The sequence below is a fragment of the Cherax quadricarinatus genome, chromosome 1 (assembly GCF_038502225.1).
Source record: "Cherax quadricarinatus isolate ZL_2023a chromosome 1, ASM3850222v1, whole genome shotgun sequence".
NCBI classification, from domain to species: domain Eukaryota; kingdom Metazoa; phylum Arthropoda; class Malacostraca; order Decapoda; family Parastacidae; genus Cherax; species Cherax quadricarinatus.
In genome coordinates, this window is record NC_091292.1 from 1,007,452 (window position 1) to 1,028,324 (window position 20,873).

At 43.4% G+C, this 20,873-nt stretch overlaps 1 protein-coding gene across 8 annotated transcripts in view; it reads left to right on the plus strand.

Moving 5' to 3' along the window:
• The window catches only part of LOC128686660 (synaptosomal-associated protein 25), a 216,131-nt gene that overhangs the window by 5,552 nt on the left and 189,706 nt on the right, over nucleotides 1-20,873 (plus strand). Inside the window, exon 2 of one of the 8 annotated variants that reach the window (XM_053773682.2) lies at nucleotides 1,419-4,130. The exons of 6 other annotated variants lie outside the window; for them this stretch is intronic. In XM_053773682.2, coding sequence (XP_053629657.1) covers nucleotides 1,430-2,689 — 1,260 coding nt within the window. In that variant the 5' untranslated portion in view covers nucleotides 1,419-1,429 and the 3' untranslated portion in view covers nucleotides 2,690-4,130. Of the gene's footprint in view, nucleotides 1-1,418; nucleotides 4,131-20,873 lie in introns of those variants that run through there. One more of the 8 variants, XM_053773674.2, reaches the window with a different exon arrangement.

The following is a 20,873-nucleotide window of genomic DNA, read 5'->3' on the forward strand; positions in this document are numbered from 1 at the left end:
TCCACACTCCGAATTCTCTGCATAATATTTACACCACACATTGCCCTTAGACAGGACATCACTGCCTCCAGCTGCCTCCTCGCTGCAGCATGCATGGTATTTGTAGTCATATAAAACTATTGAATTTCAAATACTACTACAAACAGTTTTAAACTTGAAGCAGCAGAAGACCTTACAAACTTTAGCAAACCAGCTTTTTTTGTGGTATTATTGTAGCAAGAAAGTAAATTCTTATTATATTTGGGTCATTTGTTACATTTTTCATTTTGAGTTGGAGCAGCAAACATTTTGATCTGGGCCTCTTTTATAATGTAGTAATTTTAATTATAAATTGCATTTTAGTTCTATATTTTGTGAAGGGTGGGGGGAGACCTTGGAATTGATAGGATTTGGTTTTGCTTTAGTATTAAGATTTAAAGTGGAATGACTTTTAAAAGGGTATTACATGATTATAAAATACCACTGTACATGTATATGCACAAAACAAGTTTGCAAAATAGGAGATGCTTCCTAACAGCCAAGTGCACAAGAAACACACGCCTAGTTTGAAAATTCAGCATTTGCTATATTGTTGATTTTCTAAAATTGAGAGTAAAGTATCTGCTGTTCGAGTGCCGATACCGAACGAATTTGTTTTCATAATGAATAATGTAAATTAGATTAATCCGTTTCAGACCCCCAAAAATACACTTACAAAAACACTTGCATAAATACACTTACATAATTGTTCGAGTTGGGAGCTGTTCGTATGCCAAGGTACCACTGTATTTTGTCTTGGTGCTTTTGTTATTACGTATCAAGGTACAAGCGGGAAACTGGGAAATTTTAAGGGAGACTTTAAATTATACCAAGTTGATGTTGCTTTAGCTAATGCCAGATGCTTTAACCTTGTGTTATCATATGTATTTCTCTTCTGAGTGCTAATTTATGTGAATAAGTTTTACTTCTGGGGTTAATTTAGCTTTTGGTAGATGCAAGTAAGTATGGATTTTTCATTCCAACATTAAATTTTAAAACTTTTCAAATCAGCAGGAAAGATACTCGTGCCTCTTTATGTTATTCTTGTACAGTTATCTTTCCATAGTATATACAGTGTTGATTTATTATTGAAATGAGGACAGACTACTCGCCTTAGCAAACTCTAGAATGTTTAAAAGGTTAATTTGAATATGAGAAGGGGGCTTGCACCTGATTTATTGTACATTATGGAATCATGTTTTAGTGGGTATACACGATGAGACAAACACACAGGTGATACAATATTGCAATGTGAATCTCACACACAAAACTAACCGTTGCTTCTAGCAGTTAAAAGGTATACTGAAATTAGAATTAAGCATTGAATAAGTATTGTAATTGGATTACTAATCCAGCTAGTGTGACATGGAAATTGTTAAGGTGGTACATAATGTCTCCAGCAGGGAGGAGGATGATGTCCCAGAGAAGATTGCTGATGATGTCTGCTCACCTCAGGAAAGCTGACCACATCAACGTCAAGACCCAGCTGATGTCTTTGCCACTTCATTCCCATACCATTCCCAGATGCTTGCCATCTGCCCTTTTGCACACCTATCATTACCACTTGCCAGCAAAGAAAGAAATCTGTATGTGTGAAACACTTCATTATACAAGAATTAGCAGATTTCATTCAAGTAGCATTTGGAGATGTGAAAGAAGCACAGATAAGCATGCAAGGAAGACCATTTTTTCTGGTATTCAACCAACAGGTGTGTTACACCTTGGCAACTATTTTGGGGCTGTGCAACAATGGGTGGAATTGCAAGAGAAGGGTGAAAATGTCATATTTTCTGTGGTAGACCTTCACTCCATAACTTTACCTCAGGACCCCAAGAATCTGTATTTGCAAATTTTAACTATGGCAGCTTCACTGATTGCATGTGGTATTGATCCCTCCAGGGCCATTATATTCCAACAATCAAGAGTATCTGAACATGCACAGTTGAATTGGCTTCTTAGCTGCTCCACTACCATGGCCCGGCTAGGGCATCTTCCTCAGTACAAGGAGAAGTCATCAGTGCTGAAAGAAATCCCTTTGGGTTTGTATATTTATCCAGTGTTACAAGCAGCAGATATATTATTATATAAAGCAACTCATGTGCCTGTTGGAGAGGACCAACTACAACACATTCAGTTGGCAGCTCACTTAGCACGTGTCTTTAATAAAAAATTTGGATATACATTTCCCTTGCCATGCTCCATGGTATATGATGACTCTATAGCTAGGGTGAAGAGTCTTAGGCAACCCACTAAAAAGATGTCAAAGTCAGAGAGTGATCCCAAGAGTACAATAAATCTAACTGACACTCCAGATGACATTAGAGAAAAATTTAAGAAGGCAGTCACAGACTTTACTAGTGCCGTATATTTTGATGACGAAAACCGGCCTGGAGTATCAAACATGATGGCGATCCACAAGGCAGTGTCTGGTAAGAGCTTTGATGAGATACGTGCTGAGTGTGAGGGTATGACCACTGCCCAGTACAAGCTGTTACTGGCTGATGTGGTCATCCAGCACCTTGCACCAATCAGGCTTGCTTTAGACCATCTCCTGAATGACAAAGCTTACCTTAATCAATTATTGGATGAGGGTGCTAATAGGGCAAGGGAAATTGCCTCTGCAACATGGGAAGAAGTGAGGCAGAAAGTTGGCTTGTCAGAGAGTATATAGATTTTGTTGACATTTCACGAATTACCTTCCCTTAAAGAGGTAACTATGAAGATATATATATATATATATATATATATATATATATATATATATATATATATATATATATATATATATATATATATATATATATATATATACTCTCACGATTTCATTAATATATATCGCAAAACAAGTGATTTTGAATAACGGAATTGCGGCTAGCGCTGTTATTAGATACTGCATCACCATGTCCTGCTTCGTGAGAACGGTATAATGTATGCATCGCTCTAACCACTGAACCATCAATTCTCAGATGGTTCACTTGTTAGAGGGCTGCATACATTGTACTGGTCTCAGAGCTGGACATGGTGATGCAGGATCTAATCCCGGGTAGCCACAGTTCTGTTAATGATATACATGTATATAATATCAAACAATTTGATAATGAGCCAGGATGGACTGAAATTTCTTCTAAAGTTTCTTTAAGGTATTTGTGAAGTGTTACAACCACAGTATTGTTTTTCTTCATTTGTTGAGTGAAGGTTGGAAACAGATCTATGACAGTGAAAACATTGAGTAATAGTGTATATAGTGTATTTTTTTATAGAATTAATTTTAATGTATAATTAGTGATTTGAAGTATAAAATAATTTACACTTGTAATGACTCTTTGAAAGTGAGCACTTCTTTAACCTAATAAACTGCTGGTCTTTGTTATGGGCTGGAGAGGCAGATGGAAAAGTGCTGAAATGTTTTATTTAACACTTAATTGTTTAACAGAAGCATCCAGTCTTTAACATGTTGATCACATAATTTTTAATAATTTCATTGGTTTTAGTACTTTTTCAGTTTTTCCATTCCACATCAATTCATAAGAGGAAGGGAAGGGCACTGATGCTGACTAGCTGGAGTAACATCATAAATACTTTCCACTCCACTTGTCAACATTAACTACCACAAATTGTGTTAATTATCCAACAGTTATTAACTGTACCTAAGATTGCCAGAGTGACTAAGTCGAAATGAATTAAGATTTCCCCCCAGTTAGGTTTACAACTTATTTACTGCATGGGGCCATTAAGGCTGCAATTTACTTGTACACTTCCTGCAAGAATAATACTTAAAACTTATTATAATTAGCATATGGTCATCTGGAAAAAATGCAGAGTTGTAGGATAAAAAAAAGGCCATGTAAAAAATACTCTGGGTATATAATGACCTGCAAATTATGAGAATGTGTAGCCATGTTTGTTGACTATTGACGAGAGGTGAAAATTGCTTTACAATGACTAGTGAATTAGTGACACCTTTTGAAAAAATAAAAATAGGGGACTAAACTTTTTTGAGTACTGTACACATTTATATTTAGTACCAAAAACACTGTCAGTAGGTACCAAAAATGGTAAGCCATCATTATGCAATATTGTAATCTTGCAGAATATCCATCAAAGGCACATAACCGAGTTGATTTTTTCACCCTTTGATTTATATATTTTATTGTTTTTGCACCCTATCTCAAAAACAAATAGCTTTTCACAAAACTTTGAAAAGTTTTAATAATACTAAGAGACTGTTTTTGTTTTTTCAACACATTTTGCACCATAACATCTGACCCCCCTTAGGAAGCAAAAGTGTGAGTAACATGTGGTGCACATGAATGGTATACAGTATTGACTAGATGAAGAATTAGACACAGGTGCAACATCTGGGTATATTTATTTGTAGACATTTTGCCATCCAGTGGGAAGACTGTAGACTATACAAAAGATGAGGTAATCAGTCCCTCATACGTGGAGTTGAAGAGCCACAGTTTTGGTAATTTGTGCCGATGGCACTGCATTGGATCCAGTGATAATATTTAATATTTAAAGGCCTAACCACTGATAATTCAGTACGCTGAGGTCAGTGGTCACGAAAGGTCATCCTGTCCTAGCTGTCTGGGGGATTAGTGTGGAGCGTTATAGAGCACCATGGCTTCTTGTAGTGTTTTAGAATCTCAGGTTAAAGTGTTGAAGGAGGAGGTTCTACTTCTCCAAGAAGAAAACGAAGCTGAAAATTCGCCTGGATGGATTTGGGAGCGAATGTGAGAAGGGTGGAGGGTTGGAGAGGTCAGGATGCACTTATTGAAAGACAATAACTATCCTGTGACTGCTGTATAGCCCTTGTGGCTTAGCGCTTCTTTTTGATTATAATAATAATAATAATATCCTGTGACTAGTTAACACTTCCCATACTTTTTCCCAGTAGTATGTAGGCGGTTGTTGCCATTATAATGCATAATGTATGTACTCATCTTTCTTAATTATATCATAAACTTTGAGTTTCTCAGCAACAACAGAACAATGTGAAGAGCAGTGTCATAGAAATGCTTTAACCTAGAAAACAAGGGCATGTTTTTCCCCCATCTCTGGGGAAAAAAATATCTTTAATCTCTTATACTGTAGCTGTTATGCATGGAAACTGCCTGCACAGAGCTATCATTAAAATTCATGAAACATAAGAGTATAGAGCCTGACAGACCTTTAGATTTCTAAACTATCATTAGGCTCTACTAGGGAATACATTTGATCACCCATAATTAACATTTGCTTCTCAGTGAAAGCTGTGATAAGTTATACAGAAATCTCCACTTGAAGACACATTAACAATCCAGATTTTTTTTTTTTTTAGGCACCTGCCAGCCGATTTACACTGGTCGTCCACATTGGACGTAACTGTGAGAGCTTTTATTGATAAATTATGCCATAAACTTGCATGTTATGTCCTACAAGTATGTAATCTACAAGGTACATCCTGCTGTGGCTGCTACCTTGATGTAATTGAAGGTGGTTTTTGGAGAATATTCAAAATGTGCTCAGGCTGGGAGAAGCCAGTCTAACACAGGTCTGTCCAAAACTACCAATTGTTGAGTGTCTACCTATATTGGAAATAATGTAGCAATCGAAAGCCTTGGTACATGTACTTTCGGGCTTCATGGGATGTCTACATCATTATCAAGTACCTGAGGTAGGTAGGAACAATGAAATGTTTGATAAAGCATATTGTAGACAGCCCAGTCCATGACTGGGCCTCCTAGCACCTAGTGTTTGATCCTCAGCAGACATTAGCTTTCATTTCATAAAAATACTTGGTGAACCTATAGAAACTACTTGTGACTTGTAAATTACTGCACTACATCTAGAAGCACAAGTAGTAGTAACCATTATAGAGGCTAAACAAATATTTTGACCAGCGGTAAGCACTAAACACGGGTTATATAGCCCATGAGGAATGGGAGACATTGATTCGATCTAAGGAGATATCTTCATGGAAGCGCTAAACCTATAGGAGTTTTCTAGCCCCCTGAGGAATGGGAATGGGTTTGATCCAGAGAAAGGGAAGGCAGGACACTTGAGGGATAAATCAAGTTCCTTTGATCATGAAGCCCTTACTGACATCAAGGCACCTTCCCTGAGGAGAGGTTTAAAGACGAGAGTATCTTTTGTGCCAGGTAAGTATTTAGAAGGTTCACAGGAATCTATACAAGCACAATATGCTTACATGGTTCACATTAACTATGGCTGACAAGTAACTGTGACATCACATGCACAGCCTTGGGGTATACTTGATACTAATTATACTTGGATATCTTTCATGCAATTTTTATAGTTTATTTACTGTATTTTCTGACATAAGGTGCACCCCCCATCCCCTAGATAGAAAATCACTGTTTTGTATGTTCAAGGTCAGGAACATGGGTAAGCTTTTGAGTTATTGGGCAGTGCTGTATTACCCTTACGGGTTTAGCACTTGCTTATAATTTGAGTTACTGGCATGTGGTTTCTGGACTGTGGCACCGGTAACTTTAACTCCAAACAACTTCCTTACAAAACTGTTTCCCAGATTACTCTAGAGCGATTAATAAATTACAAATTACAATTTTCATATTACCATTCCCATTTGTAAACGGGTTGGTGGTGGAGCAGATGACAGGCTGTGCAAGCCAGAGCTTGTTGGAATTAGACAAAAAAAAAAAATCCATAAAACTTTAAATTACTGTGGAATATTGGTATCATCGAGGGAGGCATGAAATAGCATACAACACAGTATTCATTGCTTCCCATCCCCAAAGCACTATGACTTCTTACAGGTTGAGTTCTTCCCCCAAGAAATAAATATAATTGTAGGACTGATGCTTTGCAATTAACTATTTGCATCAGAATCAGAATGTCGATATTTATCATTAACAACTATGTAAACACCAGCCATATATAGATTTCTCTCATCCTTCTAAATGTCTGGGACAGAAGATACCCTCATATTTTTAAGCCTTTTCAAGGGAGATGCTTTAATTCCAGTAAGGGGCTCTTGATCAAAGAAACGATTTCTCAAATGACCTGCCCTTTCCCCTTTGGATAAAACCTGAATGTCTCCCATTCCTCAGCGGCTATATTACCCCTATTGGCGCTGTATAGCCCTTGTGGCTTAGCGCTTCTTTTTTATTATAATTTGATTATAATAATACTCCTATGGGCTTTAGCAGGCTATGGCATCATTTCCTGTGTAGGGAGACTTTACAATGATATAAAATTATTAGTTTATCACTATTAATTCAGTCACATCCAATGTGGTTGACCAGCGTAAATCAGCTACGTTTATCACCTGATTTGCCTGGCTTGTAACGGTGTGAGCATCTCCATAAAGTGGAGGTTGCTTTTAACTGAGAAACGGATGTTAACTATGGCGTGATCAAATGCACGAGTGTTCCCTAACAGAGCCAAGTGGTAGTTTAGTCATCTAAAAGTTTCTTCGACTCGGTACTGTTTTATATTCATGAGCTATAACGACAGATCTGTGAATGCATTTTTTCTAGGTATGCTGGTTTTACGTATAGTATTTCTTTTATAATTGTACAAGTTAAATGCAGCCGCCAATGACCCTCATACTGTCGATAAGTTTTAAACCTAAGTGGAAGAATGTCTAATTCATTGCAACTTGGTCATGGTAGTAAACTTAGGCAGTTAATTGTTGCATAATTGACTTTCTTTGTGGTAGCTTATGTTGGTGAAGGTGGTGGTATGAAATATATTACTCCCGCCTGCGTCAGTGTGTTAAGATTGCGCCAGTCTGGCCTTCCCTTCCTCCCATGACATGGTGTGGCCTTCAGGTGTCCTACAGCTGTAGTCAAATGATTTGCATGTGTTACCCCTTCCCTTTCTCTCCACCCATCCAGATAATTTGCCCACATTTTCTCGTATGCCACTTTTCTCACCCCATTTTTTTTACCCCTTCCCACCTGCTTTTGTTTTTAAACTTTGTTCCCTTCTCTTCCTATGTACCTTTTTACCCCTACACTTTGCAGTCTTTCCCTCATCTTCCCCCCTTTCCTCTTCCCTGCTGTCAAATTTATCTTTTTCCTCTATAAGCTGAGAAAGCCACAATATCGTATCTGCAGCAGTTCATATCTAACTAGAATTGGAAATGAAAGCAGGTTTGGTCCGTCCTGGACCACTATAAAGTCGTTATTTGATGATAGGTGAGGTCGGACACAACCGTCGTCCATTTTTCAAGTCAGACTTATGAATTGTGAACATAAAAGCTAAATCAGGGTTTAAGAGTAAAAATAGTGGCGCAGTAATAAAGCATTTGTCAAAAGATAAATATAAATAGACTTTTGAGGTTTGTTGACCATGGAACTGGGTGGGTCAGTGTTAGGTGACAAATTGTGGTAGGAACAAAACACAGTTTAAGTCGTTGGGTGACTCATTTTTTTCATTTGCATTGCCCTCTTATTTTTATCAGCTCTCAAGCTTCGTTTCTCTTAGTTAACCCTTAAACTGTCCAAGCAGATCTACGTTCACATGTGTAGTGCTCCAAGAGTAGATCTACGTTGGTTTTACATATTTTCAAATATAACAAAAAAAAGATCAAAGTTTTTTACACGTTTTCAAATGTAAAAAAAAAAACTACTTTTTTACATACTTTCAAATGTTGAAAAAGAGTAGATCTACGTTTGGACAGTTTAGGGGTTAAGTGGCCATGATGTTAACAAGAGTGTTATTGCTTTATTGCTTATCTCAGCAGGGGAAGCTTCGTGATATTTGGTAAATGATTAATCTGTGGTCATTGACACCTTGCACCTGGAGGTACATGAAGCTTGTTATGTGCTGCACATTACATCTCGACACGCACCTACTACACTTTATAATAATGCTGTTGTTGCCAAACCTGAGTGGGGATGACTGGTGTTTACGTGGTGGTGCGTGTATGGATTTTGAAGGGTAGCCTGACCTTGCTCAACCTCCCCCCCCCCCTCTCTCTCTCTCTCTCCCATACTTCTGCTTACCCTCATGCTCGCCTTTACTGCTGCTCCTCACCCTCCATGCTCCTTTACTTTGCTGCTGCTGCTGACCCTCGTGCTCCTTTACTGCTGCTGCTCCTACTCACCCTTACATGCTCCCTTACTGCCTTGCCAGTGCCAACTCTGGTACTCCAGGAATTTACTCCACCCCAGGGGAAAAGCTGCTTACTAAAATAGGGGACAACTGTTGTATTACTGCAGTAATACTGTGAACTATGTCTAGCCAGGATGTATCGAGGGGAAACTGGTGGAGGTCCGTAGCAATTCTTACGAAGGAAGTCGTTTTAAGTGATTTACCAGTTTCATGTATAATGTTATGGACGGTATTTCTCTCGCGGGATGTTCCTGGATGCCAGTGAGGAACTCCTGACCCAAAGAATTTGACCTAATCTCCACTTCCTTAGATCGAACTTGATTACCTCTAATCTTCCCAGGCACTTATAACCCTTGTGCTGTATAACCCATATGGGTTTAGCACTTTGTTATGATTGTAATAATATATAACCCCCTGCGATTTAGTGCCCTCCCTATGAATGTAAGAATTGGGTAGTGAAAAACGTCCACTTCCCGACCTTTTTGGAGATCACTGCAAAACTATTTTCATCTTTCCCTGGTTTCGTCTACACGCTACCTTTTCTACCACTCTTAGAATGTTGTTGTTTGTCTTCCTAACATTAGCTTTACTTCTGGGACCCTTCAAGGGAGGTGACTACATGTCAGTAAGGAGCATCTGGTCCAAAGAAGTGGGTTTTACCTTGCCTTTAAATCGAACTTGATTACCTCCCGTTCCACATGTGCTGACTCCTGTGGGTTTAGTACTTCACCTCTGATAAAAAAAAAATAATTTAATTCTGAGAAAGTTAAAATATAAGTGTAAATATGCTAAAAGGACGCCAGAATTAATTATGGAAGTACCAAAAGAAATGGATAATGGAAAAATAACATTTGTGATAAACACTTCATATATTACATAGTACATGTATTTATGGACTGTTATTTGAATGGGTATTCACAAGATTTTGTAACCCTGGTGAGTTTAGCGCTTAGTTTTGATTATAATAGTCTAAGTAAATAATATCTGAGGGACTTGCCATTATTGATTATTATTTTCCCAACTGTAAAGTGATTTCAGAATGGAAATGTATAATGTAGCAGCTGTTAATGAAACTGTAGATATTGAAAGCATAGTTGGACAACTCTGTAATGATTTGACAAGATTACTGTGTTGAAGAACGCCGCCCTCCACTGTCCACTCGGGTTAACAGTTGCCAGGACCAATACCCCAGGAAGGAGGGTGGAGGGCAATACCTGGCACTGGACCAACAGGAAATGCGATGCCTGGCCCTCTCCAGCGACCACCTCAGAACAAACAATTCTCATGGAAAGATAACCTACCACACACACTAATCCACTTCTGTTATTCTTTTGTCCCTTTAATGCTGTCATTCTCACACACTCGGATGAGTCACAGGGATGTTACGAAGTATTTCTTCAGTCAGAGGTGTCAGGAAGTGGAATAGTCTGGAAAGTGATGTAGTGGAGGTAGGATCCATACATAGCTTTAAGAAGAGGTATGATAAAGCTCATGGAGCAGGGAGAGAGTGGACCTAGTGGCGACCAGTGAAGAGCCGGGGCCAGGAGCTATGAATCGACCCTTACAACCACAATTAGGCCGGTACACAGCGCCTTGGGAGTTCCAAGGAGTAACTGTTCTTTGATTGTCGCATCATATGCGTTCGTGGTATTCTTTATATATTATTCTATCTTCTGGGTAACTCTGCGGCGGGATTAAACTCTTTATCAAGTTGTTACTTTGTTTATACTGATCACCTGGTAGGGTAGGTTTGTTTATACTGATCACCTGGTAGGGTAGGTTTGTTTATACTGATCACCTGGTAGGGTAGGTTTGTTTATACTGATCACCTGGTAGGGTAGGTTTGTTTATACTGATCACCTGGTAGGGTAGGTTTGTTTATACTGATCACCTGGTAGGGTAGGTTTGTTTATACTGATCACCTGGTAGGGTAGGTTTGTTTATACTGATCACCTGGTAGGGTAGGTTTGTTTATACTGATCACCTGGTAGGGTAGGTTTGTTTATACTGATCACCTGGTAGGGTAGGTTTGTTTATACTGATCACCTGGTAGGGTAGGTTTGTTTATACTGATCACCTGGTAGGGTAGGTTTGTTTATACTGATCACCTGGTAGGGTAGGTTTGTTTATACTGATCACCTGGTAGGGTAGGTTTGTTTATACTGATCACCTGGTAGGGTAGGTTTGTTTATACTGATCACCTGGTAGGGTAGGTTTGTTTGTTGATAACCTGCGGCCTGGTCACAGACCGGGCCGCAGGAACATTGACCCCCGAAACCCTCACCAGGTATACTTCGTAGAGTAGGTTTATATTGATCACTTCGCAGAATAAGTTTGTTTATATTGATCACCTTTTAGAATAGGTTTATACTGATCACTTCTTGAAGCTGGTGTGTCTTCCCATCATTCATATTTTATACACAAATAACCCGCACATAGAAGAGAGGAGCTTACGACGACGTTTCGGTCCGACTTTGTAAATGGTTCAAGCCGGACCGAAACGTCTTCGTGAGCTCTTGTCTTCTATGTACGGGTTATTTGTGTATCGTTCCATTCACGGTATTGTGCCTGTTTTTGTTATTCATATTTTGTATTTTTAGCATTTATACCTTTGTCGCTGTAGTATTTTTTTTATTAGTTTTACTTGTCTTGTCCTTTTGATGCCTTTGTTCTGTTATGCTTTGTATCCTTTGTCCATTGTTAGTATCATCCAGTTCCTCAGCCAGGTGTTGACTTGCTTAATAGCCTGTTAGATCAGTGCTTCTTGTATGGGACCAGTTACATTTGTTTATACATTATTGACTGCACCTGTGTCATTAAGAATGCACCCCACCTTCCACTAAGAATATTTTAAAATATGGATTCGAGTAAATTCTCTGAGAGATTTACTAGTCCTAAGTGTATATGACCAGCAACGTGGATGTGATCATTGTGGTACTAAGCCCGCCACTTGCTCCATTACTTGTTATTCTTACTCCAGCACTAAGTTGTTTAATAATTATTTTAACATTTCAGTACTGTATAGCCCTTGTGGCTTAGCGCTTCTTTTTGATTATAATAATAATTATATTTCAATAAAACTATATTCTTTATCTGTGGCAGACAACATAAAGCAATATAACCTTTTATGTGGGACTTTCACCGCATCCCCATTGTTTAGTTTTATATATGCTTCAAATTTAGTTGGTGACTGTGTGTGTGTGTGTGTGTGTGTGTGTGTGTGTGTGTGTGTGTGTGTGTGTGTGTGTGTGTGTGTGTGTGTGTGTGTGTGTGTGTGTGTGTGTGTGTGTACACACTGAGTTGGGTGTGGGCACTGAGCAAGCTGCAGACTTATCCCTCTTAACACTGTGGCTCTTAAGTTGACTGCCTGTGTTTGTCACCAGTATTGTGTCCTCCCCTACCACCAGTCCTCCCATGCTACCATCAGGCTTCCCACGGTGCCACCACTTCTCCCACGGTGCCACCACTCTTTCCACGTTGCCAACACTTTTTCCCACGGTGCCACCACTTCTCCCACGGTGCCACCAACTTTCCACGGTGCCACCAACTTTTCACGCTGCCACCACTCTTCTCATGCTGCCACCATTCTTCCCGTGCTGCCACCATTCTTCCCATGCTGCCACCACTCCCCAGGCTTACACCATTCTGTGCGTGACAATGTGTTTCCATCTAGCGTGAAGGAGTGTAAGTTGTGGCACCATTAGAGAATAACAGTTAGCCATATTTTGTGGAAGGTGCCGTGAATGTAATATTGCGCTGGCACAATCGTACCTATTTAATGCGTAACCAGGAGCTGCTATTGCATTTTTTTTTAGCAGCAACGTTATGTACACAAGCAGTGTGCTGTTATCCTGTTTGCAACCCCTCCCCCTTCCCCCCACCACTGATATTCGTGCACATATGTACGTTGTTCTACATTGAAGGAAGGTTGTTCATGGTGGTGAGGGCTCACTGTAAGGAATTGGGTCCTGTTCTTCCCTTGGAGTGTCTGGCATTTCCCTTCCAGGTTGTATGACACTACACGACGTGTTGCCATGTGTTACTTTTTTTTTTTTTTTTTTTTTTTTTTTTTTTTTTTTTTTTTTTTTTTTTTTTTTTTTTTTTTTTTTTTTTTTTTTTTTTTTTTTTAGTTTTGATTATGATTACGTTAATTTATTATAAGTATATGCAACTTAAAATGAAGACGATGTTATTTATAAATTTTCTGGAAACATTCAGAAAGTGACATTACGATCTCTTAAGAATATTAAAGATAAAAAAAAAAAAACAGGATGTACATTGATACAGATTCTTGTTGGTGCTTCCCCTCAAGGAAGGTTCCTTGATGTTGGTGAGGGGCTCTTGATTTAGGGAATTGGATCTGTGCTCCAGTTCCCCGAATTAAGCCTGAATGCCTTCCACATATCCCCCCCCCAGGCGCTGTATAATCCTCCGGGTTTAGCGCTTCCCCCTTGATTATAATAATAATTGTTGGTGCTTGCTTGTAGTGTAGTGGTGGTGGGGTCGTTATAGTGCAGGAATGGGTCGTGGGGGTAGTTTAGGGCTGAGAGAAGGGGGAGGAGGAGGGGCTGTGTGAGGAAGTTATTTTGAGGGTTATGATAGGGAGGGAGGAGGCGGCGTCATCCTGCAAGTTTTAAACGTGATTGGTACAGCAGCAGCAGTATCATGAAGGGTTAAAGGAGCCAGGCACAGCTAGCAGGGTCACATGTATTTACCATGGTTATCCTGCTCCTCACACTCTGGGAAAGCTAACATTCACACAGTGCTACATATCATACTGGTGAGGAGAGGAGTGGTAAAGGGACGGATACCAGTCTTGCATAAGGGAGAGCCTTGTAATTACTTACGTGGAAGAAGCTACCATATCATTCTAGTGGGAGGTGGTTCTGGTAGAGGTTATCTCTTCGTCTTACTCTTTACTTACTCTCAAGTCTTGCTGCTGGGTGATGCAAGAAAGTTCTGGAATGCCGGACGCGGCTTTAAGGCAGTGTTGGTCCACTAGTCTCCTGCTTCCCGCACTACGTAGCAAGGATTGTTATATGGTAAAACGGAGAGTAACTATGGTGTTAAATACCTTTTAGAATATCAGATGGCCTGCTCAGGCACACACTGCCCTCCGTAACCCTGTACACTACATTATACCAATCGGGTACTGTAATATACATCCCTAAAAGGGAGTTAATTAAGCGGCTAGTAATAAGTCAGCAGTCACTGTTATCCAGCAGTAGTATGTCAGCAGTCACTGCTGTCCGGCGGTAGTATGTCAGCAGTCACTGTTATCCAGCAGTAGTATGTCAGCAGTCACTGCTGTCCAGCAGTAGTATGTCAGCAGTCACTGTTATCCAGCAGTAGTATGTCAGCAGTCACTGCTGTCCAGCGGTAGTATGTCAGCAGTCACTGCTGTCTAGCAGTAGTATGTCAGCAGTCACTGTTATCCAGCAGTATGTCAGCAGTCACTGTTGTCCAGCAGTAGTATGTCAGTCGCTGTTGTCCAGCAGTAGTATGTCAGTCGCTGTTGTCCAGCAGTAGTATGTCAGTCGCTGTTGTCCAGCTGTAGTATGTCAGCAGTCGCTGTTGTCCAGCTGTAGTATGTCAGCAGTCGCTGTTGTCCAGCTGTAGTATGTCAGCAGTCGCTGTTGTCCAGCGGTAGTATGTCAGCAGTCGCTGTTGTCCAGCGGTAGTATGTCAGCAGTCGCTGTTGTCCAGCGGTAGTATGTCAGCAGTCGCTGTTGTCCAGCTGTAGTATGTCAGCAGTCTCTGTTGTCCAGCTGTAGTATGTCAGCAGTCGCTGTTGTCCAGCTGTAGTATGTCAGCAGTCGCTGTTGTCCAGCTGTAGTATGTCAGCAGTCGCTGTTGTCCAGCTGTAGTATGTCAGCAGTCGCTGTTGTCCAGCGGTAGTATGTCAGCAGTCGCTGTTGTCCAGCGGTAGTATGTCAGCAGTCGCTGTTGTCCAGCGGTAGTATGTCAGCAGTCGCTGTTGTCCAGCGGTAGTATGTCAGCAGTCGCTGTTGTCCAGCGGTAGTATGTCAGCAGTCGCTGTTGTCCAGCGGTAGTATGTCAGCAGTCGCTGTTGTCCAGCTGTAGTATGTCAGCAGTCGCTGTTGTCCAGCTGTAGTATGTCAGCAGTCGCTGTTGTCCAGCGGTAGTATGTCAGCAGTCGCTGTTGTCCAGCGGTAGTATGTCAGCAGTCGCTGTTGTCCAGCGGTAGTATGTCAGCAGTCGCTGTTGTCCAGCTGTAGTATGTCAGCAGTCGCTGTTGTCCAGCGGTAGTATGTCAGCAGTCGCTGTTGTCCAGCGGTAGTATGTCAGCAGTCGCTGTTGTCCAGCGGTAGTATGTCAGCAGTCGCTGTTGTCCAGCGGTAGTATGTCAGCAGTCGCTGTTGTCCAGCGGTAGTATGTCAGCAGTCGCTGTTGTCCAGCGGTAGTATGTCAGCAGTCGCTGTTGTCCAGCGGTAGTATGTCAGCAGTCGCTGTTGTCCAGCGGTAGTATGTCAGCAGTCGCTGTTGTCCAGCGGTAGTATGTCAGCAGTCGCTGTTGTCCAGCGGTAGTATGTCAGCAGTCGCTGTTGTCCAGCGGTAGTATGTCAGCAGTCGCTGTTGTCCAGCGGTAGTATGTCAGCAGTCGCTGTTGTCCAGCGGTAGTATGTCAGCAGTCGCTGTTGTCCAGCGGTAGTATGTCAGCAGTCGCTGTTGTCCAGCGGTAGTATGTCAGCAGTCGCTGTTGTCCAGCGGTAGTATGTCAGCAGTCGCTGTTGTCCAGCGGTAGTATGTCAGCAGTCGCTGTTGTCCAGCGGTAGTATGTCAGCAGTCGCTGTTGTCCAGCGGTAGTATGTCAGCAGTCGCTGTTGTCCAGCGGTAGTATGTCAGCAGTCGCTGTTGTCCAGCGGTAGTATGTCAGCAGTCGCTGTTGTCCAGCGGTAGTATGTCAGCAGTCGCTGTTGTCCAGCGGTAGTATGTCAGCAGTCGCTGTTGTCCAGCGGTAGTATGTCAGCAGTCGCTGTTGTCCAGCGGTAGTATGTCAGCAGTCGCTGTTGTCCAGCGGTAGTATGTCAGCAGTCGCTGTTGTCCAGCGGTAGTATGTCAGCAGTCGCTGTTGTCCAGCGGTAGTATGTCAGCAGTCGCTGTTGTCCAGCGGTAGTATGTCAGCAGTCGCTGTTGTCCAGCGGTAGTATGTCAGCAGTCGCTGTTGTCCAGCGGTAGTATGTCAGCAGTCGCTGTTGTCCAGCGGTAGTATGTCAGCAGTCGCTGTTGTCCAGCGGTAGTATGTCAGCAGTCGCTGTTGTCCAGCGGTAGTATGTCAGCAGTCGCTGTTGTCCAGCGGTAGTATGTCAGCAGTCGCTGCTGTCCAGCGGTAGTATGTCAGCAGTCGCTGCTGTCCAGCGGTAGTATGTCAGCAGTCGCTGCTGTCCAGCGGTAGTATGTCAGCAGTCGCTGCTGTCTAGCAGTACGTCAGCAGTCGCTGCTGTCTAGCAGTACGTCAGCAGTCGCTGTTGTCTAGCAGTACGTCAGCAGTCGCTGTTGTCCAGCGGTAGTACGTCAGCAGTCGCTGTTGTCCAGCGGTAGTACGTCAGCAGTCGCTGTTGTCCAGCGGTAGTACGTCAGCAGTCGCTGTTGTCCAGCGGTAGTACGTCAGCAGTCGCTGTTGTCCAGCGGTAGTACGTCAGCAGTCGCTGTTGTCCAGCGGTAGTACGTCAGCAGTCGCTGTTGTCCAGCGGTAGTACGTCAGCAGTCGCTGTTGTCCAGCGGTAGTACGTCAGCAGTCGCTGTTGTCCAGCAGTAGTACGTCAGCAGTCGCTGTTGTCCAGCAGTAGTACGTCAGCAGTCGCTGTTGTCCAGCAGTAGTACGTCAGCAGTCGCTGTTGTCCAGCAGTAGTACGTCAGCAGTCGCTGTTGTCCAGCAGTAGTACGTCAGCAGTCGCTGCTGTCCAGCAGTAGTACGTCAGCAGTCGCTGCTGTCCAGCAGTAGTACGTCAACAGTCACTGCTGTCCAGCAGTAGTACGTCAGCAGTCACTGCTGTCCAGCAGTAGTATGTCAGCAGTCACTGCTGTCCAGCAGTAGTATGTCAGCAGTCACTGCTGTCCAGCAGTAGTATGTCAGCAGTCACTGCTGTCCAGCAGTAGTATGTCAGCAGTCACTGCTGTCCAGCAGTAGTATGTCAGCAGTCACTGCTGTCCAGCAGTAGTATGTCAGCAGTCACTGCTGTCTAGCAGTAGTATGTCAGCAGTCACTGCTGTCCAGCAGTAGTATGTCAGCAGTCGCTGCTGTCCAGCAGTAGTACGTCAGCAGTCACTGTTGTCCAGCAGTAGTATGTCAGCAGTCACTGCTGTCCAGCAGTAGTATGTCAGCAGTCACTGCTGTCCAGCAGTAGTATGTCAGCAGTCACTGTTGTCCAGCAGTAGTATGTCAGCAGTCACTGTTGTCCAGCAGTAGTACGTCAGCAGTCGCTGTTGTCCAGCAGTAGTACGTCAGCAGTCGCTGTTGTCCAGCAGTAGTACGTCAGCAGTCGCTGTTGTCCAGCAGTAGTACGTCAGCAGTCGCTGTTGTCCAGCAGTAGTACGTCAGCAGTCACTGTTGTCCAGCAGTAGTATGTCAGCAGTCACTGCTGTCTAGCAGTAGTATGTCAGCAGTCACTGGTCTTGTGCTTCATATTGTCAATGGCTATCACAGCTTTACGTGTCCTAAACTAACTTGCTACTCTCCCACCATCCTCCCACATCTACATCTCCCACCATCCTCCCACGTCTCCCACTGTCATCCCACCTTCCTCCCACGTCTCCCACTGTCCTCCCACCGTCCTCCTACGTCTCCCAGTGTCCTCCAACGTCTCTCACCATCCTCCCACCGTCCTCCCACGTCTCCCACCGTCCTCCCACGATCCTCCCACGCCTCCCACCGTCCTCCCACCGTCCTTCCACGTCTCCCACCATCCTCCCACGTCTCCCACCGTCCTCCCACCGTCCTTCCACGTCTCCCACCATCCTCCCACGCCTCCCACCGTTCTCCCACCGTCCACCACTCCCTTGCTTCTCCCCGGCACAGCTGAACGGGTTATTATATGACAAAGACGGAGTTCAGGGATTTTCCTGACTAATAAACCATTAGCAGCGTTTAAGAGATGTTTCGCTCTACTGGTTCAGAATCAGGTGGAGGAAAATTCACACAGGTCAACCTAGTTACACTGCATCAGTATACTCTCCACAAACACAAGTGTCACATAGTTGTGTGCTGCGGCAGTCCGACCTGAGGCCAGGTCTTCATGAAGCCTCTTTGATCACCCAGGTTATGAGCGGCCTACACACTTACAGCTATTGCAACTGGTGAGGCACCTTCTGCAGGTGTTTGTCTAGTTCTCTTCACGAAGCTTGAAGTTTCTACACAGTGAAACCTAACCCTAATTAAGCCAGGTGGCTTGATGACGCTTCTATACAGTGAAACCTAACCCTAATTAAGCCAGGTGGCTTGATGAAGCTTCTATACAGTGAAACCTAACCCTAATTAAGCCAGGTGGCTTGATGAAGCTTCTATACAGTGAAACCTAACCCTAATTAAGCCAGGTGGCTTGATGAAGCTTCTTTACAGTGAAACCTAACCCTAATTAAGCCAGGTGGCTTGATGAAGCTTCTATACAGTGAAACCTAACCCTAATTAAGCCAGGTGGCTTGATGAAGCTTCTATACAGTGAAACCTAACCCTAATTAAGCCAGGTGGCTTGATGAAGCTTCTATACAGTGAAACCTAACCCTAATTAAGCCAGGTGGCTTGATGAAGCTTCTTTACAGTGAAACCTAACCCTAATTAAGCCAGGTGGCTTGATGACGCTTCTATACAGTGAAACCTAACCCTAATTAAGCCAGGTGGCTTGATGAAGCTTCTATACAGTGAAACCTAACCCTAATTAAGCCAAGTGGCTTGATGAAGCTTCTTTACAGTGAAACCTAACCCTAATTAAGCCAGGTGGCTTGATGAAGCTTCTTTACAGTGAAACCTAACCCTGATTAAGCCAGGTGGCTTGATGAAGCTTCTATACAGTGAAACCTAACCCTAATTAAGCCAGGTGGCTTGAAGCTTCTATACAGTGAAACCTAACCCTAATTAAGCCAGGTGGCTTGATGAAGCTTCTAAACAGTCAAACGCAGCCCTAATTAAAATATTATTAGTTGCTCTTGTGTCCATATAACATGTGGGTAATTTTAGCCATGTGCCAGCCAACCATGTGCCAGCCAACCATGTGCCAGCCAGCCATGTGCCAGCCAGCCATGTGCCTGCCAACCATGTGCCAGCCAACCATGTGCCTGCCAACCATGTGCCAGCCAACCATGTGCCAGCCAGCCATGTGCCTGCCAACCATGTGCCAGCCAACCATGTGCCAGCCAACCATGTGCCAGCCATCCATGTGCCAGCCAGCCATGTGCCAGCCAACCATGTGCCAGCCAACCATGTGCCAGCCAGCCATGTGCCTGCCAACCATGTGCCAGCCAACCATGTGCCAGCCAACCATGTGCCAGCCAGCCATGTGCCAGCCAGCCATGTGCCTGCCAACCATGTGCCAGCCAACCATGTGCCTGCCAACCATGTGCCAGCCAACCATGTGCCAGCCAGCCATGTGCCTGCCAACCATGTGCCAGCCAGCCATGTGCCATCTGATTGTAATATTTTTTTTTACTTTAGTCTAAGCCGGAGAAATATTGATTTTGGGTGAGGTGGGTGGAAGGTGACGACTAAGGTCATGTAACAGCTCTCCCTCCCACCTCTCGCGGAAGATGTTTAAGAATGAAACTTGTATTTGTCCTTGGTGACCTCCACCGGGTTTATATATTGACGATCCCTGACTCGGGTCACCTCAACGTCATGAGAAGGCACATATACAGCATTTAGGTATCTTAATTCCGAAACTTTTCTCCTACACAGTAGGTTTCTTCAGTCGAGTACAGAAGAGTTAGCAGAAGCAGTAGAGATGTGAAGACGATGTTATCAGTCCCTCAGCCTTGGAGACGTAGTTTTGATCGAGTCAGTCCATCAGCCTGGAAAAGTGTTTTGCTTCATAGTCTGGAACGTTGTTCCAGACTATGGAGAGGTGGTGAGGTTAGAGTACCTTAGTGACCTATGATTCCAGCAACTTCCTTCCATCCCCAACTCTCCATCGCATCATTTATTTGTCTTATTTAGCAAGAAGTTTTTTCGTTTAATTTTAGCTTCGGGTGATCATGACTCACGAAATCGTAATGACACGATTGTAAACAAACCATACCACGGACGGGGATAGAACCCGCGATCAAAGAGTCTCAAAACTCCAGACCGTCGCGTTAGCGACGCTAGCTGGTCCAGTGACTAACGCGACGGTCTGGAGTTTTGAGACTGATCGCGGGTTCTATCCCCGTCCGTGGTATGGTTTTTCGGGTGATCATGTGCGGAGTCATCGTTCCTATCCTTGTTCTCCCACTACCTGCAGTGCTGAGGTAGTGCGTACCACCTGCAGTGCTGGGGTAGTGCGTACCACCTGCAGTGCTGGGGTAGTGCGTACCACCTGCAGTGCTGGGGTAGTGCGTACCACCTGCAGTGCTGGGGTAGTGCGTGCCACCTGCAGTGCTGGGGTAGTGCGTATCACCTGCAGTGCTGGGGTAGTGCGTACCACCTGGTGGAACATCAGCTGGGCCACCTGGTGGAACATCAGCTGGGCCACCTGGTGGAACATCAGCTGGGCCACCTGGTGGAACATCAGCTGGGCCACCTGGTGGAACATCAGCTGGGCCACCTGGTGGAACATCAG